The sequence below is a fragment of the Culex pipiens genome, chromosome 1, assembly GCF_016801865.2.
Source record: "Culex pipiens pallens isolate TS chromosome 1, TS_CPP_V2, whole genome shotgun sequence".
NCBI classification, from domain to species: domain Eukaryota; kingdom Metazoa; phylum Arthropoda; class Insecta; order Diptera; family Culicidae; genus Culex; species Culex pipiens.
Genome location: NC_068937.1, coordinates 68,181,983 through 68,206,327, shown reverse-complemented (window position 1 = coordinate 68,206,327; position 24,345 = coordinate 68,181,983). Strand labels below are relative to the sequence as shown.

The following is a 24,345-nucleotide window of genomic DNA, read 5'->3' as shown; positions in this document are numbered from 1 at the left end:
ATTCAGTGCTGAGACTCGCACAGATTTGTGCTCCCTGAGAAGTTTCTGTTGGGAGAAAAGTAAAAATAGCACCAGGCGAAATTTATTTATAGTTATTCTTGATATGCGGTATTGTGCACATTGCCCTCCTACGAACGAAAGCAAGAGAAACATATGAACGGATAATTCGTGTTTTCTACCTACTTTAACGTCTAAAAATATCTTCAAAATATCAAACTTAGAAATGTTAACACTCAGTTAATATTCACTTCAAGTGAAGTTAAAAAAGTTAGTCTTGCAATATCTTTGCTACCTTCAATATAAAATAAAAACTGGAATTTATTTTTGCATGATAATCGATTTTAAGTTCCTGAGAAATTAAAAGTAGAAAGATGACACATCGTGGGCCACAAAATTCACGGCGCAAGGCTGTGTTGCTCTGTGTGAGAAACATAAACATAGTCGCTGGGAATGTGTAACGCATTTGCTTTACTACTCTTTCATTTATATATATATATATATATATATATATATATATATATATATATATATATATATATGTTAGTATCGAGCTTACAGCCATGATCTACTTTTGTATTTATAACTAAAAATCTCGAAAAAAAGCATCATTGTGCTATAGTGAAGATTTTTCGTTATTTTTATAACGAAATCTGTCTAAATATATGCACGAAATGTGCCAGCACAGAGTAAGGTTGCTGAGAGGACCCACAAAATATCATGGTCATTATTTGTTTATAATGTTTTGACAATCAAATATTAACGATCAGTTGAAATCATTATCATCACGATTATTTGATTCAAAGCAATACACATTTTGGGAATATTATTTATTGCAAAATAAAAATTCAAAGCCTATTACTTCCAAAAAAGAATGCATAAGTTTGTTCATATAAACATGTTTTAAAAAAGATCACTCACCTTTTTTTGTTGTTTCTCCCATGCAGGATCCAGCAAACCTTCACGCTCCCACTCTTCTTCTTGCTCCATGTAATTCACTTCGTCGTATTGACCGGGGTAATCACCATTTTCCATCATTCTCGTTCCTTATATCTTTATGCTTTCGATTAGAACGAACCGACAATCGAAAACACCAGCAACACCTTTTATATTTAAATTCAATGAAAAGAGAGAATTAAAAAAAAATAACGGTTATGTAAGACGAGAATGAATGAACTTCGCTTGAATTTTTAAAATCTATCTTTTTGTGAAAACTCATCAAAGTTTTGTAAAAACATTATGAAAAAGTAAACAAGCAAAACCGTTTGTACAGCATTCTTACTGAACAGTAATGTAATAAATACTTATTACGAAATTTTGAAAATTACGTGCCACTTGAACTAAATATCGTCAAACCACTCGCGTTGGTAGCAAACTCGAAACTGTGGTAAAATTGTCTGTTCGCGCATCGGCTATTTTCTTACCCTTGCTCGCGAAAAGCTGACTGCGCACTAGTCCCCCAAAATTTAGACGTTAACACAACATGAAGAAAATAGTATATGCAATGTTGGAATGACGAAAATTATTATATTTTTTAGCAGTATTCTCCATTCAATTTTAAACTACCCGAGCATGGGTAAATAACAAGTGAAATGTGTAATAATATCTTTTTCTGGTATCAATACCAAATTTTGGTATTCCCGAACCCTTTAAAATTTGTCTTAAGGATAATGCAAGAGCAAAATTTGGTATTATACCAATATAAGGTATTGTTTTGATATTGCAAAATTGCAGAATTTGACAATGGTCGGACACCACATTTTGATATTCTTTTGGTATTACAGTATTTTATCAAATTCCTCTGAATCTATGGGAAAATTTGATCAATTTTGACAATGGAGCACCCGCAGTCGAGTAGTTTTTGACAGCTCGCTCCATAAGAAATACATTGTAGAAAAAAGCAAAAACTGCTCGAATGGAAATGCTCCATTAATGTTGCGCTAAAATTATGTCTCAAAGCGAATGCTTTCATTGAAAACCGAAAATTTCAAACTTGATTTTAAACATTTTTGATATACCCCCTAAAGAAATGACTTGAATTGTGGAAAATTGCCTAAGTCAGGATACCATAGTTAATTCCTCTGAAACTACAGGAAATTTTTCACCATTTTTGACAAGATAATTAATTGTACGTTAAAATGGCTTGAAATCCAAAAATGTTAAATTTGATTTTAATTTTTTTTATATACCTATTAAGATTTTTTTTAAATCGTTGAAATTTCTCTAAGTTTGGATAACTAATTACTTTGGAAAACGAGTCAATCGACAGATTATTGAATTTTGGTGAATTTCAATCCAGTTTCATTTTAATAACACTTATTTTTCAATCTTTTTATTTTTCAGAAGCTTCAAAAAGCACAAGTCGTTCATCAATGACAAATGTTTCCGATGTGGTGAAGAATATCACTAAGACCATCTCCTCCGGGCGCGCGCGGTAGGGATTTGGAAGCTCTCCACCATCACTCTTCCCCACACCGGTCGTTCATAAACGCGCCCCTAAAATAGCAGCTCGACCCTGGGTGAACAGCGGGTGACCAAATTTAGTCGCCCGCTAGTAGCGCGCATTATTGACATCTGCTTGAAGTGAAAGGAAAATCAAGATTTTTTTTAATGGACTTTTTATGGTACCACGGAACTGGACATTGATGATGGACATTTTCATTGGACAGGCCACAACCCGTTTTGGCCCGTATTCCCCCGGGGATGTTCCGTTGACTGCACCGTATGGATATGGGCAATATTGGTGTCGAACTTCACGATTTTCAAAACACATGTGAAAATTACGAAAATGGACATTTTCAACGAACTGGCCACAACCCGGATGGTTCCGGGTTCCCCGGGGGATGTTCCGTTGGCGGGACATTGGCGGCTCCGATGAATGTGGGCAATATTGGTGTTAAATTTCACGATTTTCAAAACCCACATGAAAATTGACATTTTCAACGAACTGGCCACAATCCAAATTGGTCCGGGTTCCCGCGGGGATGTTCCGTTGAGCGGACATTGGCGGCACCGTATGAATATGGGCAATATTGGTGTCAAAATTCACGATTTTCAATATCACATAATAAAATTACGAAAAATGACATTTTAAACGGACTGGCCACAACCCGGATGGTTCCGGATTCCCCTGGCGATGTTCCGTTGAGGCAGGGTTGCGAATGAGCGAGCGAGCCAGAAGCCGTGCTCGCTAATTCATGAGCATGAGGTTTTAACAGGTAGCTCGTGCTCGCTCATGCTCATCGCATGTGCTCGCGCTCAATGAGCGATCATCAGCAAATCAGGTAGATTTTTAGTATTGTTGATGAATCTGGCACAGGCCAATTGGATTGCCACTTTTTAAGATAATTTCATCGCCAAAAAGGGACATGAACTCATCAAAGTTGCATTGCTAATTTAATTTTGGTTAACCGCGGTAAATTTTCATGAAATCATTCGTTGGCGTCGAACTATAAAACATTGATCGCGGTGAATTGCGGAGGATACTTTTCTACCACAGTTTTTTGTGTGATCAATGTGGTAGTGGTAAATGTTTTGGTGGATTTTGTTAATTCGAAATATTTCAAGAAAATTTACCGCGGTTAACCAAAATCAAATTAACAATGAAACTTTAATGTTGTCAGCCTATATTTTTTTTCAGAGTTTGATAATTTAGAAAACTAGTTTTGATTAAATTCCCGATAAATGAAAAATGGTTGACTCGCAATTAAGGTGTCTTAATTAGCTAAGAATCCCAGACACTCTTTTTAGCTTATGTCACTTTCACATTTGGAGTAAACTGTCAAGGAACGGATTTTTTAGGTCTTAAATAAGCTGTAAATGGGATGGTAATTGATTTTTTTATATTAAAACATGTTTTTACTTGTGAGCACGCTCATTTCTCATTTATTTATTTGGATCGACTCCAGCATATAAATAAGATAATTGATGTGAAAATTATCTAAGACACAGATTTGACATTTATTGCATGCAAACTTATTTACAAATAAAATTGACTAAACAAGATGAGGTGCCCAGGAATTAAAACATGACTAAACGTATTACCAAGAAAACATATTTGTGTTCCTTAAAAGATACTTTTCAGCTTTATTAAATAGTTCACTTTCACGTGTCACTCTATTATCAACTTTTTTTTATTAATCGAATTATTTCTACACAGTAAAAAAAGGCGAGGGGTGGCTAACTTCCGCCTTGGCCTAGCGATAAAGCAACTTTTGCAAGAACATTCAACGTTCGTTTTACTTTTTCCACCTTCTCTGACCTTTTCTTGTGCTAACGCGCGTTAGCTCGCCTTTTCTGTCCTTTTTTGTTGCCTTCTCTCACCAAACTGCTCGAATTATTTGACAACGAGAACTGTCAAGTACAACTGACAGTTCTCGCTGTCACATTGATCGAGCAGTTCGTCGTGGTAGAAAATTTATGTTTTTTTTACAACTATTTGCCACAAAATGCCACAAAATTCCGATAAAATTAACCCTTTTGTGTAAAAAAGGTCCACCAAGAGTTTGGTATTGGAGAAAACAGCGAAGGTCCCGGAAGAGCACGGAAAATGCAAAGTTTCTTCCACCGAATCTGCTGCGGCAAACATCAGATTGTCAAACCTCTCTGTCCAGAGTTGCGGCCGAGGGGGACGTCACTCCGCGATAACACACTAAAACGCACAAAAACGAGCTCGAAAAGCATCAACGCTACTCATCGTGCCGAGTTTTCACATAACGCCACCTTAAAGCAAGTTATCGCAAGTTAACGCGCGATAAAGCGAGTTAAAGCGACCACCGTCTGCTCGACTTTTGAACCAGGGAAATCTTTCTTGCAACCTTGCCGTCGAGCAGTTTTTGGTCATGTTTGGCAACTCGGTATTTGTTTTGGTTTTTTTCAAGCAGTTTTCGTAAAAAAAAATCAACAAAGTAATCTGAGAGTTTTTATGGCTAACGTTAGAAAAAGTTTATTCCTAAACGAATGTCGGTTTCATGTCGCTTCATGTTTTTGCAGCTCCGCTGGTGGTTCCTCCGGGGCAGATGGAGTCGTCCAGTGTGGTGGCACCGACGGGGAACGAGTTGTGCTACAATCCGGGGAGGGGAGCTTGCAGGCCACGTACGACACGGACGGGAAGATTGTGTTTGTCTCTTCGAAAGCCGATCGGATGGAAGATGAAAGAAAAAAAATGTGGAAAAACGACAAGTCAGAAGACGCCGTGGACAAATACGAGGATAAGGAACCTGTGTCGAGGCCGAACGGAACCGAGCGGGCTGAGGCCGGTAAAAGCAAATCATTAAGTTCAATTATCGATTTGCTATGATTTTTTGAACATTGGCCGATCTGTAAACTGTTCCGAATATGAGGGATGACTGTACCTATTTTTTCCGAAAACTCAACATTACCGAAGATACGAAATCAATCAGAAAAACTTTTCTGAAGATGCAAAATTTCATACATTTCTTGTGCCTTGCAGCAATTCCTAGAGTTTTGTGAAAATCGTGCCAGGCCTAGATTTTTTCATCACACTTTGCAGGACTGAGAAAACGATGCTAGATTATTTTAGGGGAGATCTGTATTTTCTTAAAAATAAATCTGTATTTTATCTGTATCATGTCGAATTCGAAGCCATACAAGACATTTACAAAATTTTAACAGCAGATTTAATCTTTTTAATCATATAAAGGCATAATTCAAATACTAAATTGCAGAAATTTTTAATTATAATCAATTTAAAAAAAATCTGTATCTACAGATTTTTGTGATTTTTGGGATCAAAAAATCTGTAAAATACAAATTTATCTGTATATCTGGCATGGCTGCAGAACTGTCAACTCTGCGCACTTTACACCTCAGTAGAGTGCTGCGGGATAATTTTCATCACAGTTGGCAAACTGATTTTCCATTACACCATCAAACAAAACAAGTCTCGACTTTTTTTTGAAAAGGTCCTATAAACAAAGTTTTCAATTTTTGCTTTTTGGGTGTTTTTAGAACCGCCTTGAGTCAGGGGTATTCAAAAACACCCAAAAAGCCGAGGGGGACGTCACTCCGCGATAACACACTAAAACGCACAAAAACGAGCTCGAAAAGCATCAACGCTACTCATCGTGCCGAGTTTTCACATAACGCCACCTTAAAGCAAGTTATCGCAAGTTAACGCACGTTAAAGCGAGTTAAAGCGACCAGCGTCTGCTCGACTTTTGAACCAGGGAAATCTATCTTGCAACCTTGCCGTCGAGCAGTTTTTGGTCATGTTTGGCAACTCGGTATTTGTTTTGGTTTTTTTTTTCAAGCAGTTTTGACAGCAAAGCAAAAATTGCCATTTTTTTGTCAACGACCGGAAAAGTTTGCTCCGGGGTGATAGCCCGGCTGTCCTCGTTTGTGGGGGCCATCGCGATCGGCAAGCTGGTCAAGAGCACACTCGGCCCGTAGGGAATGGACAAGATTCTGATTGCGCACGGCCGTAGCGCCGGCCAGGTTGAGGTCACCAACGACGGGGCGACGATTTTGAAGGCGGTCGGCGTGGACATGAGTCGCTTCCAGGATGACGAGGTTGGCGATGGAACGACTTCCGTGACGGTGTTGGCGTCAGATTTACTGCGCGAGGCGGAAAAGTTGCTCGAGCAAAAATTTCACCCTCAAACGATTATCGCCGGGTGGCGTGCGGCCAAGCAGGCGGCACGTTCGGCGCTGTTTGCCACGGTGACGCCCAGCTCGGAGATTCTGTCCCAGCCAAACTATTTGCCAAGCTGGCCGTCGATGCCGTGATGCGGTTGAAGTGATTCGGGGAATTGACCGCGATATGGTGCATAAAGAAGACCGGCGGTTGCTTGGAGGATTCGTTCCTGGACGAGGGTTTCCTGTTGGACAAGAAGCCCGTTGTGCACAAGCCGAAACGCATCGATAACATAAAGATCTTGATCGCCAACACGTCGATGGATACGGACAAGATCGATGGTGAAGATTGCCGAGCTGGAGGTCGCCGAGAAGGAGAAGATGAAGGACAAGGTGACAACCAAGACCAGGCTCGTCTCGGTCGTTGCGATCTGTTCGAACAGGTCATGATCGGCAAGGACACGCTGCTGCGTTTAAGCGGAGTTTCCCTCGGAGAGGCCTGTACCGTCGTAATTCGTGGGGCAACCCAGCAGATCATCGACGAAGCGGATCGTTCGCTGCACGACGCCCTTCGCGTGCTGGCCGCAGAAACGTCCGGTAAGGAATCGATGGCCATGGAAGTGTTCGGTCGCGTTCTGCTCTAGCTGTCGACGACGATCGCCGACAACGAAGAGTACGATACCGTTTGCAACGCTTAGCTAAACGAATAGTAAGAATGTTGAGGTGGGGTTTTGCAGGACTTTTTTATGTTTATGATTATTTTCTTTGCAGGTGAACGTGTAATCCACATGACCATCGAAGTACGCTGCAGCGATGGCAGGACCTGGAAATAGTTCGGTTCATTCACGAGTGCAAAACGGCGCTGAAAACCAAAAAAAAATCTGCTACGATCAAGAAACCGCTGACGCCTACAGCTTCCAGGATAATGATCGATCGCAGATCCGCAGCCTAATGAACATCCTGGACAGCCGGATCTTGCTGCTGGAGCAAAAATTTAACGAAAAGACGATTGTTTTTATTAAAATGAACACAACTACTAGTCAGATGAGTTTTAGATATATTTGGAACACTTTATTCACATGAACTGTAATAGACTGTGGTGCTAAATTTAAATATACTTAAAAATAACACTTATTTTAAACGAAATATAACCGCGTTCTGGAACAACTTCTTTTAGCGCTACCGACACTCCCGCATCTCGCTGTAGACGCTTCTTCCGCAACAGACAGACTTGTGTTTCTGCCGGTCAATGTTGATAGAACAGTTGCTAGGTTGATTTCCGGCTCGTGCAATCAATTGCAGCGACTGAGCAATCAAGTACACGTACAACTTTTTCTAAAGTAGACATTGGTAAACGAGTTGAACATCACGCTAACTCGGACTCGCAACTTCAGGATGTTCCAGTGTGGTGGCTTTAATTCCGCTTTCATCAAGGTTATTTCGCGCTAACGCTCTCGTCCGGAATGTGGTACGAGGACACGTGAAGTTCGTTCAACAACAGTCCAATTGAACTCGTCTGGTCCGTTCCAAAGTTGATGAACCGGAAGCTCTGCCAGGACATCCGACCTGCGTTTGAATACTAATACTACTAACCCAGCTTCGACGGTGTGTTGGGCACCTTGTAGATCGACCAGAACCCACATACACCAGCAGTGGCCTCAACTCCTTTCGTTTGACCTTTTCCTTGCTGCAGGTTCTTCGTCGTACAGCATCGTTGGCAGGCTCTTCGCACCAACACCGGTCCCATCGTGCGACCCGGAACAGTTCTGTTTGCATTAAGGTTCTGTCTGGAAGCTGCCAACTTGCTAAAGCCGGGCCGCTAGTGTCCTTCTAGATCGGCACAACGCGGCGGGAAACCTGCTTGCTCCTGTCCGGGTGCCCCTGTTTTTTTTAAATCGACAATCGAGTCCGGTGACGGAGAAAAATTCTGCAAAACAAACTGCTCGACTGATTTGACATCGAGAACTGTCATTCGCTCTTGACAGTTCTCGCTGTCAAAAAAATCGAGCAGTGTGATGTGAAAACGCGAGAAAAGGAAAGCGAAAAAGCAAGTTATCGCGGTTATCGCAAGTTAAAGCAAGAAAAAGCGGAAAGGTTAGAAGAAACGCCGAAAAGGATTGCAAAGGATAGCTTATCGATTGGTCAACGCGGAAGTGACGTCCCCCTCGCAAAAAGCAAAAAGTGAAAATTTTGTTTATAGGACCTTTTCAAAAAAAACTCGAGAAGTGTAATGCATCGACTTCTGACCACAATCTAGATATTGTGATTTCGGAGATAAATCGAATTACGAGCGCCACTCTCAGGGTACCTGCGAAAAAATCTAACCAATCCTCTTTTTGAGTGTACTGACTTGGTGCGTCAAACGTCACTGCAAAATATAAACAAACAAAAAGTCACAAATAAAACTTGCAGCAATGTCGCTTTCGGAAATTGAGTAAGTTTGTTTAAATTTCTAATTTATACAGTTATATTTGATTTGCGTACTGTTAAATAAGATAATTTAATAGAATTTTTCATTTTTCCAGTGGAAACTGCAATCCGCTCCAGCCGGATTCGGAAGGAAGCTACGAAGAAGTTGAGCATTTGCTCGAAGAGGAGAAGGAGGAGGAAGACGATACGGGTGCAATTGATTACAACCCCTTCTCGGATGACGATGAGCAAGAGGATCTGGCCGAGGAAGATCCGCAGCCTGTGGCAGAGTGCTCGAAGTCGAAGAGGCCCAGATGCGAAAAACTCTTCTCCTTCAATGCTGTGTTCTGTCAAAAGCTGTTCCGGAACCAGCTCAGACCCAAAGAAAATTCGTCGACCAGAGTCGTTGGGGATTCGATTGAGGACGTTATTGAGTGTCTTTGGGATACAGGAAAGGATCTAATCAAACGGCAAGTTGTCTTCCAAGACAACGTCCCCAAATGGGCCGTCGATGAGAAACCCAAATTTGATAACGTGGGAAAGTTTTTCCTTTTGCAAGACATGAATGCTCGGAAGACTTACGGCATTGAAAATCTCACTGCAAGATTGCTGCAAAGGTGGCGCGACCAATCGATAAAGATTTTTGTTTTCGCGTACTCTCTGGACGTAGAAAACAAGAACCAATTCAACGATGTGTTGAAACATTTAATCACTCCCAGCAAACCTGACCGTGCAGGGGCAAACTCAATGCGAGACGAATCGGCTCTGGCGAACGAGCTGCAAGAGGGACACCCCCACCTAGAAGGCCACTTTAGTTCGTGGTTGCTGTGGGCCAGTGTCATTCATGCTGCCCCCGCCCACGAGCAAGAAGGTATGAAGAAGGCACCGAACCCTCCAGCAACAATCTCCAAGTATTTTCGATGGGTGGGGGTCTCAGAGGCAGCACGCTTAGATGGTGTGCATCGAGGGATGGTTGTGGCCAACACGATCAACTCCCGGAACTTGCGACAGATACGAGAGCTCAAAATGGAATTTTCTACAGCTATGGTTGTTCTCCAGGGGGCTTTCAAGAGGCTCGAAGTAATGGAAGCGGAGGCGGAAGCAAGCAATGGAATTCATTGTTATCCGAGCATTCGTTGGTGAAGGTTGTCTGAATCAACATGACTCGTCGCGTCCCGGCGCAAAACGCCGGCAATATTGCCCTACCTGCGGCTCAAGCAGGCAAAAAAGTGGGAATTTCCAAAAGGAAGGTTGAGGCCTCAACTGATGGCCAAAAACCGGGAATTTCCAAAAGGAAGGTGCTTTTGGAAGTGACATCGAACAGCAAAAAGACGAAAAAGAGCGACGGTACTGTACCGATGGATGAGGAGGAGGAGAACTCTTCATCGCACGAGGAGCAGCTTTTGAAGAACAACAAGTTCGCTGGACTGCCTGACGAGGACCAGGTAGCGGAAGCAAAGGAGAATGAAGTGAAACAGCGAAAGGAGAAACTGCCTCCTTTTTATGTGAGGCAATCAGCAGCAACGATCGACTTTCGTGCGGGGCTTGTTGAACTCATCAAGTCTGGGAAAGTCCAAGGCAACATTCGTCTGTGTCAGGACGGATTTAAGGTGCTGGTGCAATCCAGGCAGCACTATCAACTGGTCAAGGATTACTTGACCGAAAACGAGGCGGAGTACTTTACCCATGATGTCGTCATGGATAAGCCGTACAAAATCGTCGTCAGAGGTCTGTACGACATGCCAGTGGAGGAATTAGCTGCCGAGCTAAAAGTTTTGAAACTGGATGTGTTGGCCGTGCACAAAATGAGCCGACGCAACAAAGACATCAAGTACCGTGACCAGCTCTACCTGCTGCATTTGGCTAAGGGATCGACGACGCTTCCTGAGCTGAAGGCAATCCGAGCGGTTTTCAACATTATCGTGTCGTGGGAGCGATACCGACCAGTGCATCGTGACGTCACACAATGCTTCAACTGCCTTGGCTTCGGGCACGGAGGTAAGAACTGCCACCTGAAGCGTCGTTGCGCCAAATGTGGTACCGATGCGCACATCACATCCCAGTGCATCCAAGATTCGCTGGTGAAGTGCCTCAACTGCAACGGTGAGCACTCGTCAACCGACCGAAAGTGCCCCAAGAGAGCTGAGTTCGTGAAAATTCGGCAGCAAGCATCGACGAAGAATCAGCCTCAGCGTCGTAGAACTCCTCCAGCCCTGGTGGAGCAAAATTTTCCACCTCTTCAACCGCGACGCCAGGTCCCGAACTTGGCACCGTTGCCGTTGGATCCCAGGAAGAGAGCTGAGATGAATCATCCACGGCCGGGTTCCAGCCAGGAGCCGAGACCGCCACCACCGGGCTTCAGCCAGGAGCCAAGACCAACCCAAGAACCAGCAGTTGAGGAAAATGGTAATGATCTTTACACCTCAACCGAACTCCTCAATATTTTCAAACAGATGTCCGCTGCACTGCGTGGATGCAAAACCAAGACCCAGCAGATTGAAGTGCTGACCTCGTTCGTCATCCAGTATGGATCGTAGGTCCCTCAAGCTGCTGAATTGGAACGCTTGCTCCATTAGGAGGAAGAATTTAGAGCTGGTGGATTTTCTTCGCGAGAAGGAGATCGACGTAGCTGCCATCACGGAAACTCATCTGAAGCCCGGTGAAAAAGTTTATCTGCAAAACTACAAGATTGCGACGCAGCTCGACAGGACCACGTCTGGAGGAGGAGGTGTGCTTGTCGCTGTTCATCGTGATCTCAAGCCACGCCGGCTGCCACACTTTAAGCTGGACATCATCGAGGCCGTTGGAGTGGAAATTCCCACTTCGGTTGGCCCAGTACTCTTCATTGCTGCATACTGCCCACGTCAGGTGAATGCCAGAGATGGTTCAGCAGCAAAACTGAAGGGCGATATCCAGAAGCTGACACGGCGGAGCGCAAAGTACATCATCGCTGGTGACCTCAACGCGAAGCATGAAGTTTGGGGCAACAGCAGGAGGAATCGGAACGGAGTGATTCTGCACAACGATCTGCAAAACGGATACTACAACGTTGTGAGTCCGGATCGTCCAACGAGGGTGGCTCGGTCTGGGAATCACTCAATCATCGATTTCTTCATTACCAATATGGCTGAGAACGTGGCTCATCCTGAGGTGTTTGAAGAGTTGAGTTCTGATCACTATCCGGTGGTTGTAGAGGTTGGAGCTTCCGTTACTCCGCAGCGGCAACCAACCCGGAAAGATTACCACAACGTTGACTGGCAGCAGTTTCAGCAAGTGGTAGACAGCAACATCGACTATGATCAACACCCGGAAACTTCTGCTGATATTGATCGTTCGCTGGAGGTGATCCAGCAGGCTATCAACCAAGCAGAGGCTGCCAACGTTCGGGAGGTTCCTGTTAATTTTAAGGTAACTGATATTGACGTAGATACTAAACACTTGATTAGACTTAGGAATGTTTATAGGAGACAATATCAACGGACTGGGGACTATGACAAAAAGATTTCAGTTAACAATTTGAACAAAATCATACAAGACCGACTTGACAATATTAGAAATCAAGAATTTTCAAAACATGTAAGCCAGCTTGGGAATTATTCAAAACCATTTTGGAAACTTTCAAAAGTTCTTAAAAACAAACCAAAGCCTATTCCTCCTCTTATTGTTGAGGATTCTCCTTTGATTACATCCGAGGAAAAGGCAAATGCACTTGGGCTTCATTTTGTTAGTTCACATAATCTTGGCGCTTCCATGACCAGCCGTAAAGAAACATCAGTTGCCAATAGTATTTCAACAATCAATGACTCTACCTTTGAATTTCCTGCAGATTCCCATGTTTTTGGTGAGGAAGTCAAAGTTGCAGTTAAACAAATGAAAAATATGAAAGCTCCTGGCTTTGATAACATTTTTAATCTAGTGTTGAAAAAACAGAGTGATCAGTTCTTTCAACATCTAGCCAATATTTTCAATAAATGTTTGCAACTTGCTTACTTCCCCACCAATTGGAAGCTGGGCAAAGTCATACCAATTTTGAAGCCTCAAAAAGATCCAACATCGCCAACAAGTTATCGTCCCATTAGTCTTTTGAGTAGTCTGTCCAAACTCTTTGAGAAGGTCATCTATTCAAGGCTTTTGGATTTTACCAACGATAATAATATAATTTTGAATGAGCAGTTTGGCTTCCGAAAGGGGCATAATACTGCTCATCAGCTTACGAGAGTAACTAAAATCATCAAGCAGAACAAGCTTGAGTCTAAATCAACTGCTATGGCTTTGTTGGATGTTGAGAAGGCTTTTGACAATGTTTGGCATGATGGTTTGATACATAAACTGTATTTATACGGTTTTCCAATGTATCTTATCAAAATTATCCAGCACTATCTTTCGGAGAGATCGTTCAGGGTTTTTCTGAATGGGATTGCTTCTGGATTATTCAACATTGATGCTGGGGTTCCCCAAGGAAGTATTCTTGGTCCACTTCTGTACAATATTTTTACATCTGATTTGCCTACTCTTCCTGGTAATGGTGTGTTGTCACTTTTTGCTGATGACACTGCCGTTATTTATAAGGGTAAAATAACAAGATATTTAGTTGGCCGTCTTCAGAAGGGTCTTGACGTTCTTTCCGAATACTTTGGCGACTGGAAAATTCGCATAAATGCAGCCAAAACTCAAACCATCATTTTTCCACTTTCCAAATCGGTCCGATTTGCCCCAAAGGATGATGTTTTGATTAAAATGAATGATGTTTCAATACCCTGGTCAAAGGAAGTTGTCTATTTAGGTCTCATACTTGACTCGAAACTATTGTTTCGGCAGCATGTAGACAAAATATTGAACAAGTGCAGCATTCTCATCAGGTGTTTGTATCCTTTAATAAACAGAAAATCAAAGCTATCTTTGAAAAATAAGCTAGTAGTTTATAAACAAATAATTTATCCCGTTATTGAGTATGCAGTACCTGTTTGGGAGTGTTGCGCTAGAACTCATAAATTGAAGCTCCAGCGTGTCCAAAACAAGGTACTCAAAATGGTTTTGAATGTTCCTGGCTGGACAAGATCAAATGAGGTTCATGAATTAGCAGAAGTAAAAATGTTGGATCAGAAGATTCAAGAAAAATGTTTGAAATTCAGGGCAAAATGTGCTATTTCTGAATACCCCTTGATTCAAGGATTGGTTTAGTTTATTGTAAGTTTAGGTTAGTTTTAGGTTAGGTTATGTTTCTTAACATTTTTTTTTTTCCTCATTGTACCTAGTGTTACAAAAATGATAAATCATATACTTTTAAAGTTATGAATATGAACAGTGTTTAAATCACGAAAAGCAAACTAAAGCTGAAGAGCCACAGCTGACCACTTATTATGTAAACCAAATGTAATTATTATAAGAAAGATTCAATAAAGTATATTTAATTCAAAAAAAAAAAAAAAAAAAAAGCAATGGAATCGTTTCCGCAATGGAGACTGTGATGCAACCAGAGGAGAGTGAATTAAGCCAGCAATTGGCCGCCGAAGTCACCAATTGCTTCGATGATCAACATGCTTAAAGATTGCTGCGTGATAGTATTACATTCGTGGAATAAATAAACTGGAGGGATTTGGTATTGTTTCTTTATTTTTATTTAACTTATTCTTCATGGTAGAATATTGAGTCCAAATTGCTTCGGATCTTGTCCCATCCCTTTCTCCGGCAAAAAAGTTCCTCCGGCATAATAGCCACAGTGCTCGAAAAGTCGCAAACACGGGTAAATTTTGAAACGGTTCACCGCATCGAGAACTTCGTGCATCACGGGAACATTCTGCCGGTGCTGCCGCTGCAAATCCTTCTTAATCAAACCGAAAACTACTTCCAGGGGGTTAAAAAATGGACAATAAGCCGGAAGAAATATAGGCAAAATGCCAATTGTCCTGAGATATTTGACGATGTGACGATCACAGTGGATCTTGGCCCCGTCCAAGATCCATACGGAGTGGAATCCCGGATAGCGCTGAACTTTTTTGTTTTTGAGGGCAAATGTACGGCAGCACTCAAAGAATTTAACCCTAGTAAAAGTGCCTTCAGTCCAGAAACTATCCAGCATTCCACCGGAACCCAGAAAGCAAAGCATAGATGCACGAGGCTTGCGGCAGAATTCTCCACGATAAATCACCTTCTGGCCAACGATTCCGTACCCCTTGGTCCGCAGCATGTCACGGTTGTCAAAGCTCACCTCATCCAGGAAGACAAGATTGAACAGGTCCCACGGGAACGAGAGCAGCTCTTTGACGTAACGGACAATTTCGTCCTGCCGAATTTGAATTGCACGCCGTTCTATTCGCTTCCACGACATTCCAGCCTCGTGTAATATGGCCCACACGGATGATACGCTTATCGAAACTTTGAACATCCGCTGGAACATTGCTTGTGCTTCGTCGAGGAACAGAATCGGGTGCTGATTGTACAGTTCGACTAGCCATGTCCGCATTTCGGCACCGAACTTTTTGTAGACTTGTACCCGTTTCTTTCTGTTGACTGCACCGGTCTGTTCGTACTTCGCGAACCACTCAGTAATCGTTGATTGAGCTTTTCCGTAGATTTCCGCCAGTTTCTTTTTCGACATTCCCAGGAAAAAATAACCGTACAAGGCATGATAAATCGTATTTGTGCTGGCATGTTGACGCCGGACATTCTGGATAATGAGGTTGGCCATTTCTGTTGGTAAAGTGACCGTTTATTTTATGAAAAATAACATAAAAATAAAAATAATAATGGAAAATACCTGTTACAATCAAGGGGCTGGAAACTCTTAGAACTTTACCTAAGTATATTAATAAGTATACTTAAATAATGTTAGTATACTTACGCTCTTCCAACCTAACATGAATCATCTTGAAAAAAAACGTCGGTGTGACGTCTAGAAATGTCACAATTATTTTTTTGTTTATTTTGGTTTCTGCCAAACCCGCCAAACCTAACCAACAAATTGAAGGAACCGGCAAGTCGAGAAATAGTTCCTCCAGGGCTTGAGAATCGTTCTGGAATAAATTAATCGAAAATCTCCTCTTATTCTTCAGGGCAGCACCAAACTTACGTCCGGTTCCAAAGCTCTCCCGGAATGGTGACTTTAGTTGGCTTGGAGGGGGCTTCTGGCGATTACAATTTGATATTTTTCAATGATATTATCGCAGATTATGCGCGGAACGGAGACTGTGCGGACCCGTTGCGGGAATGATTTTGGTGGAGAAGATTGCGCCAGTTGCACGGAATTATGCAGGAAGTGATTGATCACTCAATGGACCGGCAGGCCAGTTCGGTGCTGCCAAGAGGAGGAAATCCGTCGTAGGTTACTGAAGTGGGGGACATTACTTTTGGGATATAGTATTTGTAAAGAAGATGAAGGATCTTTACGCGACCGTTTTCTGGAGCTGGGTGGTTTGGGATCAAGTTTTGATCGAATTTGGACGAGTCGGGTGAGGTTTCTGCCAAATAGAAGAAACGACAGGACCGGCGGGTTGTGCCAAATTTCTTCAAGGATTTGGGAAACATTCAAGAATCAATTCTCAATTAACTGGGCTCTTGACCCGGAACCCGCGAGGCTGCCACCTCTTGAAAATTTTAATGCTCAGCCTCGTGCTCAACGTAAACATAAACACAGGCAAGCAAACGAACGAACCGAACTGTCAAAGCCAAGAAGCGTAAAGTTAAGGTGGTCTCGTTATTCGAATTTCGTTAGTATATTAACAAGTATATTAAAATAACGTAAGTATACTTATATTAACTAATTATACTTGGAGTTTCCTACCCCTTGGTTACAATCGAAAATCACCTCGAGCAAAATCAAGAACGAAAAACCAAAACAAACCGGCCTACACACTGATTGGGAATCGTGCATTTCAGTTTGACAGAAAAAGGGAAAGTGTGATTCGTCGCGAGAGTTGTTCTCGTTCAATTCGGTTTAGTGCCGCGGCGATAATACCAAGCTGTGGTAGTCGAGGCACTTAAGTCATTAAGATGGTCTGTTAAAGGTTTCTGGCTCGATTCTCGTAGTTGGAACTTTTGAGTTTTTTAGACGTGTTTTTTTTTCTAATGAGCTCGAGGGCATAATTCTATCGGCCACTTCGAGCTGTGTTCGCTGAGTCCATAAACGGTACCATTATGCTCACGGCTCGTGGCCATGGTTTTCTAGGACGATTATTGCCCAATTTAGGGTTATGGTTAATTAAAATTACGTGGAATTGGCTGTAAACTCAACAATATTCTGAATAGATTGTGGACGAAAGAAATCCGTATATTTTTCAGTATGATCAGTTTTGTTGTTTTCAATTCTTAGTTACCTAATTATTGACTTTATTACAAAAGTTTACAGCCCTAAATGGCATTGGAAGATCGGACAAGCTCCAGGGTAGCGAAAGGTAACCAATCGCCCTCTTCAACGACAAAATTCCGAGCATCCGTCCATCTCGCCCGTTTTTCATCATCCGTCCAGCAAACTGACGAGGAACAGCCGTAAGCCAAGAAGCCGGCACGAACATAGCTACATCTCGGCACCAAAGACCAGAATTCCACAGCCGGAACAAGCAGTCGTAATTGTCTTCTTACATCTAGTATCTTGCAATTCCTGGGACTACCCGGACAGCTCGAAGTGGCCAATAGAATTATGCCCTCGAGCTCATTAGAAAAAAAAAAACCCGACAAAAAAACTCAAAATTGCCAACTGTTCTAAGTTCTCCAAAAGACCGGTTATTAGCATTTAATACTAGCTTTATTTTAGACGATCTTAACACGGCGAGAACTAGAGAGAGACTGACTCAAGCGTCCAGTGCTGCGAGTGTGTGAGTGAGTGTTAGTGTAACGACAAGGGGTCTGGCAATATCATAACATCCTCTCTTTTCTCTAAAAACAATATTTCAAAACTACAAGTTAATCTTTAAACTTCCCTGGAATTCTGGTAACCCTTTTCGGTCGCTCGACTTTCTGCGGTGTAATCGTCCGATTCCTCTCCTGCCGCTCCTGTCGCATCGGCAACGGTGTAACAGCAAACTCCCTCGGTGTTGATATTTCCGCAAGCGTTGACGTTTCAGGCTGCAGCACGCACGGCTGCACGGCTTGTTGACAAACGGTTCCGTCCACCGTGGCTTCTCTGCGTTCCTCCCGGGTGTTGAGCTGTTGGTGATCGTTCTCGTCGGTTGTTTCCTTCTGCTCCGCCGGCTGGTGCACGTGACAAAGCATCCGCAACCACATTGTCCTTTCCCGTAACGAACTCCGTTGACAGCTTGTACCGCTGTAGGTTGAGCAACATGTGTTGCAGCCGCCGTGGTGCTGACAAAAGCGGTTTCTTGAAGATGTTCACCAGTGGCTTGTGTCCGGCTTCAAACCTTCATCGGTGAGGACGTGACCGTAGAATTTGACGGACCGTTCACACAACTTCAGCTTGGGTTTGTTAAGCTTCACGTTGTGGAGTTCCAACCGACAAAGAAGTTTCTCAAGGCGGCGGTTGTGATCAGCTAGGGCCTTGAGACCTTGGATTACTTCCTGGAGCTTGATCTGGAAAATCTCCGGCGCTGGTGCAACACCGAACGGAAGGCGAATCCAGCGGTAACGCCCAAACGGTGTCCAGAAGGTGGTGAGCTTGCTGGAGGGCTCGTCCAGCACAACGTGCCAGAAGCCCTTTTTGGCATCGACCGTGGAAAAAACTCTTGCTTTGCCCAGTTCCGGAAGCACTTCATCAAGGGTTACGAATTGGTGGTTAGGCCGCTTGAGAGCTTTGTTCAGCGGAACCGGGTCCAGACAAATACGAAAACCAGAGCCTCGCTGGACGATTACGACGTTGCTTACCCATTCAGTGTGTTTCGTCTCCTTCACGATGATGCCGTCACTTTCGAGCTTTTCGAGTTCTTCCTTCAGCTTAGCTCGGATCGCGATCGGAACTCGCCGAGGCGGTTGGATCGTCGGTGTGACGCTGTCGTCGATTTCCAACTGCTGACGATTTCTTGAGCTTTCACGCGGTAAATGTTGAACTGGCTCCTCGAAGGTAACTGCGTTGTAAAACTTCACCAGCACAAGTTTGCGTGAAGCTCTTGCCGACAGTAGGGGGCGGTGGTCGACATCAACGACCTGGAGAACCAGTGAAAACTTCCTGTTCGGCCGCCGACACGGCACCTTCACCTGGCCCAATACTGTGATGGGGTTTCCACCAAAACTCTGCAGGCGGAATTTCGACACCAGCAGTTCGGGATTGTCCGTTCCAGTCAGTTTCTTGAGACAGCCCAGGCCAATCAAGCTGGTATTTGCCCCGGTGTCCAGTTCACAGAGCACAGTTTCCCACGAGTTGTTGAATTTCAAGTCCAGTTCAGCAAGAACGCAACCGCCGTTTTGCGAATTGTCGTAGATCTTGCCAATCTCGCACTCCTCTGCGGACTCTTCGGAAGATTCATTCACACCGGACGCTGTGACTCGCTTCGACTTCCGACCCTTCGAGCTAGCTTTGCAGACTATTTCGAAGTGATTTTTGCCTTTACAGCGGTGGCAACGTTTGCCAAGCGCCGGGCATGCTCCCTTTGTGAACTCGTGAGAGCCTCCGCAGAACTTGCAGCGCAACGTCTTCTGCTTGTGGTCTCCTCTCCCTCGGTTGATCTTGTTGACTTCTGGCGTTGGCAGGAAACCTCCCAGTTCTTGGGATCGTTTAGCTGCGATCTCCTCTGCACGGCACAGATCGATGGCTTTCTCGAGGGGTTATGTCCGAAATTGTCAGCATCTTTGTGCGCAGGTGCGACCACTTGTTGGATGTGACGACTTTGAAAGCGAGCAGTTCCGGTTCCAGGGTTCCGAGCTTCGCTAGCTTGGCCAGCGCCTTGAGCCTGGCACAGAAGTCGTCGATGGACTCACTAGCTGACTGTGCGGCGGAGAAGAAATCTACGCGGTCCACAATTATGTTCCGTTTGGCCACGACCAACGCTTTGATAGCCTCGAGTGCTGCTTTCGGGTCTCCTTACTGTGCTTCTGTCAACTCGAAGTTGTGGAACTTCCGCCTGGCTTGCTCTCCAATCACCGTCAACAGAATATTCACTTTACGGGGAGCCTCCGTTGCCGGCCATTTGTCCATGCCGCTAGCCTTCACGTAGTTATTCCAGCTGCGCCCGAAGAAATCGAAGTTCTCGGCCATGTCCCCGACAAGAGATAACAGCGACGGCTGGAAAAAAAACTGGTCGTTTTCCGCGATTTCACTAAATGACGCCCGAAAAGACCTAGAAGCTTGCGTCAGCTTCTGACACCATGTTCTAATTTCTCCAAAAGACCGGTTATTAGCGTTTTAATACTAGCTTTATTTTAGACGATCTTAACACGGCGAGAACGAGAGAGAGAGACTGACTCAAGCGTCCAGTGCTGCGAGTGTGTGAGTGAGTGTTGTGTAATGACGAGGGTCTGGCAATATCATAACACCAACTACGAGAATCGAGCCAGAAACCTTTAACAGACCATCTCAATGACTTAACTGCCTCGGCTACCACAGCTTGTTTTGTTTGATGTAAAAGAGGTTCGGATGGCTTACAGGAGGATAATTAAAACACGTGTGTTACGTTTAGAGCGGTTGTTAATAGACTAAGATTTATTGTAAATAAAGTAAACAGGAACAGCTGCTGACAGTTCTGTTGGCGCAGTAGCGCGCAAAGGTAATGGGACAGTGGTTGCCATCTCAACACCCCTGCTCCAACCACAGCACCGTCCAAGCCCGATCTTCGTGCACAACTCCCTGAAGGAAGTCGCCGGAAGGCCCTTGGTCATCATGTCGGCCTGCTGTGCCGAAGAACGCACGAACTTTAGCTCCAACACTCCCTCATTGATCAAATCTCGCAAGAAATGAAACTTCGTGTCAATGTGCTTGAGCCTCCCGTGATCACGCGCATCCTCGGCAATCCGAATTGTTGATTGATTGTCCTCGTGCAGGGGAATCGGCCCGTCCGGCTTCAATCCCAAGTCGCAGAGTACCCGCACCATCCAGAGAGTATGGCAAGCGGCGGTACACAACGCTGCAAGTTCAGCTTCCGTCGAGGACAACGAAACAGTTGGTTGTTTCCGGGTAATCCAGTTCACCGTGCAGCCGAACAGCTTAAAAATGCACCCTGTCACCGATACTGCAGCAAACAGGTCCGGCCTCGTGGTGAGTGCCGCGTATATCAAACAGCCAATGAGTTCTCTGTACGGTTTGGTGGTACGCTGCGCTTCAACTCCCTTCTCCAGTCGCAAACGATTCTCCATCGGCGTCGACGTCGGTTTGCACTCCATCATGCCGAACCGTTGCAGCAAACTCTCGAAATACCGCCGCTGACTGATTCGCATGACCCCTGGCTGCCGATCGATGGTCAATCCAAGAAACTGTCCCACCTCGCCGGCGTCCGCCATCTCGAATTCTCCGTTTAAGCACTTTTTCACGACCTTCACCAGCTTCAGCGACGACCCAACAACCAAAATGTCATCAACATACAGTACTACGATGATCTGCTCTCTTCCGGTTCCTCGAACGTACAGGCACTGGTCGTTAGGACTACGGACGAACTTCAGCTTCTGGATGAACTCGTCGAAACGCTCGTTCCACGCCCTCGACGCTTGTTTGAGCCCGTACAGCGAGCGATGCAGTCGGCAAACGAGGTCCTTCCCCTGCTGAAACCCGTCAGGCTGCGTCATATAGATTTCTTCGTGCAGGATCCCGTTCAAAAACGCCGTCTTTACGTCCATCTGGTGAACGTGCATCTCTTGCCGGTGTGCCAGCGCCAACACCAGCCGCAGCGTGTCCAGCTTCGCCACCGGGGAGTACGTTTCCGTGTAGTCGAATCCCACCTTCTGGCTGAAGCCTCTAGCCACCAGTCTCGCCTTGTATTTGTCGGCCACAACTCCGTCACCGCGTTTCACACGAAACACCCACTTGCAGGTGACCGGCGTGCGACCAGCTGGGAGCTTCGTCAAGGTCCAAGTTTTATTGCGCCCCAACGAATCGATCTCCTCGTCAATGGCAGATTTCCATCTGCACCAGTCGTCCCGTTTCTTCAGCTCAGCAATCGTTTGTGGAATGTTGTCAAGGAAACTTGCAGCACACAAGGCGAAACCAGCGTAATCCATATCGTAATCACGATGCCAGGATGGAGCTGTACAATCCCTCGGCGGTCTACCTGGATCAGCGTCAGCGCCGACTTCAGGATCTTCTCGGACAGGACCTTCTTCTGCGGCGGGAACTCCTCCCGCGTCCGGTTCTTTTTGATCGCCGTCAGCTTCTTCGTCGTCGTCGAAACTGCCGAACTCTTCATCGGACGTCACTTCTTCTTCTCCTTTGCGCTCGGCCGGCGCGACAGGGGCGACAGGTTCTTCAGCTTCGTCAGGAATCGGGCACACCACGAACTGCTCCACTTCATGCTGGTCGTTCTTCTTCACGGTCGTTTTGGCTTCGACAAAATCCACATCTCGAGCAGTGACAATTCGTTTGTTGACCGGATCCCAGACCAGATACCCGTTCGCAGCGTAACCGACCAGGAAACCACGCCAAGACTTCGGGTCCAGCTTCTTCCGGAGTTCCTTCGGCACATGTACAAACGTTTCGCACCCAAAAACTCGCAGCTTCGAAACGTCCGGCTTTTTCTTCTCCCAAAGTTCGAAAGGTGTTTGTTTGTAAACAACTGCGCTGATAGGACTTCTGTTCAGCAAATATGCCGCCGTTCGCACCGCTTGCCCCCAGAAACGCTTGTCCAGTCCCGAATCCAGCAGCATTGTCCTGGCCTTTTCGACCAGCGTCCGGTTCATGCGCTCGCTCGTCCCGTTCTGTTCCGGTGTGTACGGAACGGTGAACTCGATCTGGATCCCCTTCGTACGGCAAAACTGCTTGAAACGCCGGCCGGTGTACTCGCCACCGTTGTCGCACCGCAAACGGGAAACCTTCACCTGGAACTTCGCCGTGGCCAGCGCCTCGTACTGCTCGAAACAGCCCAGCACTTCGTCCTTCGATCGCATCAGGAACACGACGGTAAAGTGACTCCAATTGTCTTCGATGCACGATTGGCAGACAATCGTTTGGTCGACTCCTTTGTCGACTGTCAGTGTCAGCCCTGACACCATGTCATTTCGCGCGAGATCTGTCAAACTTCTCTCGTTGAGGTGGCCAAATCGACGGTGCCACAACACAGAATCATTCTGAACGCGGCCACAAGACAACAGCGACTTCTCGCAATCGAAAGGACGAAAATCCAGCTCGTACAGCTTATCGCGTCGAGCACCACACACAACAATTTCGTCGCCGCGGTAAATCAGCGCTTTACCATCGTCGAAAACAACCCGCATCCCGGCTTTCGGCCACCCACAACAGAAAACATCTTCACAGTGCCAGCGTGTTCGGCCACAATAAACTCCCCGTCCTTGGCCACAGCAATCTCGATCGGTTTGGACAGTTTGTGCAGCTCGACGAACAACTCTTTCTCTCGCGCCAGATGGTCCGACGCCCCTGAATCAAGGAACCACTTTACCCGCCGCTCACGCCCACAAAACAAACACTGTTCCGCTCACTCGTGCCAGCAACGTTTGCTTTCGCACCGTGTTGTTTTTGGTAGTGCTGTTGTTTCTTCTTCTTTTTCTCCGTGCAGTCTACACTCTTGTGGCCTTCCTTTTTGCAGCTGAAGCAGCGGATCTTCTTCTGCATCTTCATTCAGGAGAAAGCAGCGGCCTCGTTCCCGGCGGTGAGCGAATCGACGCCCAAACCCTTCTGCTTCGTCTCCTCGTCTAGCAGCCGACATTTGACGAATTCCATCGATAGATTCTCCTCCGCCATGGTCTCGATCGACGTCACTACGGTAGCAAACGCCGACCCGAGCGTCAGCAGAAGGTGGCATACCGCGTCAATGTCGTCCATCACGGCCCCGGTTCCACGAAACTCACGCACCAGCTTGTCGAAGCGCAAGAAGTGGTCCGTCAAACGGCCACCGTCGAATCGCATGCTCAGGATTTGCCGCTGGAGATGCATACGGCTCGCGACGCTCTTCCGCTCGAACACATTCTTGAGCGTCGTCCAGATTTCCTTCGGCGACTGCTTGTCCTGAACGTACTCGAGCTGGGAATCGTGGATGCGCTCGATCAACAAACGCTTGCACTTCCGCCTTCTCTTCAGCTGTTCTTTCCGCCTCTTCTCCTTGTCCGCCGAAACCGTCGTCGAATCTTCCGTCTTCGGAATCTGCTCAGGAAGCTCTCCAACCTCGTGTAGAATGCAGTCGTCCAGCTCGTACTCCTCCAAGAGTACCAGAACTCGATACTTCCACGCGGCAAAGTTCCTGCCGTCAAACAGCGCGACATGGTAGCGATCCTCGCGCACAACCGCGTCCTCCGACATCCCGA

The 24,345-nt window shown here is 45.3% G+C and overlaps 3 protein-coding genes and 1 pseudogene across 7 annotated transcripts in view; 1 reads left to right on the top strand and 3 right to left on the bottom strand.

The window, feature by feature from the left end:
- The window catches only part of LOC120429482 (alpha-actinin, sarcomeric), a 149,759-nt gene that overhangs the window by 101,470 nt on the left and 23,944 nt on the right, over positions 1-24,345 (bottom strand). For 2 of the 5 annotated variants that reach the window (XM_039594554.2, XM_039594557.2), the window contains exons 1-2: positions 1,330-1,472; positions 919-1,100 (exon numbers count right to left, since the gene is read on the bottom strand). In XM_039594554.2, coding sequence (XP_039450488.1) covers positions 919-1,035 — 117 coding nt within the window. In that variant the 5' untranslated portion in view covers positions 1,036-1,100; positions 1,330-1,472. Of the gene's footprint in view, positions 1-918; positions 1,101-1,279; positions 1,473-24,345 lie in introns of those variants that run through there. The other 3 variants (XM_039594556.2, XM_039594555.2, XM_052706619.1) reach the window with 3 other exon arrangements.
- LOC120429487 (T-complex protein 1 subunit beta-like) lies at positions 3,259-7,827 on the top strand (annotated as a pseudogene).
- On the bottom strand, positions 14,462-15,741 carry LOC120429488 (uncharacterized). The gene has a single exon (XM_039594561.2). It carries the CDS (start codon positions 15,686-15,688, stop codon positions 14,633-14,635), a length of 1,056 nt encoding a protein of 351 aa, XP_039450495.1. The 5' UTR covers positions 15,689-15,741; the 3' UTR covers positions 14,462-14,632.
- On the bottom strand, positions 18,325-19,528 carry LOC128093863 (uncharacterized protein K02A2.6-like). The gene is made up of 2 exons (XM_052711714.1): positions 19,522-19,528; positions 18,325-19,469 (listed from the first exon to the last, which is right to left on the bottom strand). The coding sequence occupies exons 1-2, from the start codon at positions 19,526-19,528 to the stop codon at positions 18,325-18,327; spliced, it is 1,152 nt and encodes a 383-aa protein (XP_052567674.1).

Excerpts from the sequence above, each read along its gene's own strand:
- LOC120429488 (XM_039594561.2), bottom strand. The coding sequence starts at position 15,688 with ATGGCCAACCTCATTATCCAGAATGTCCGGCGTCAACATGCCAGCACA.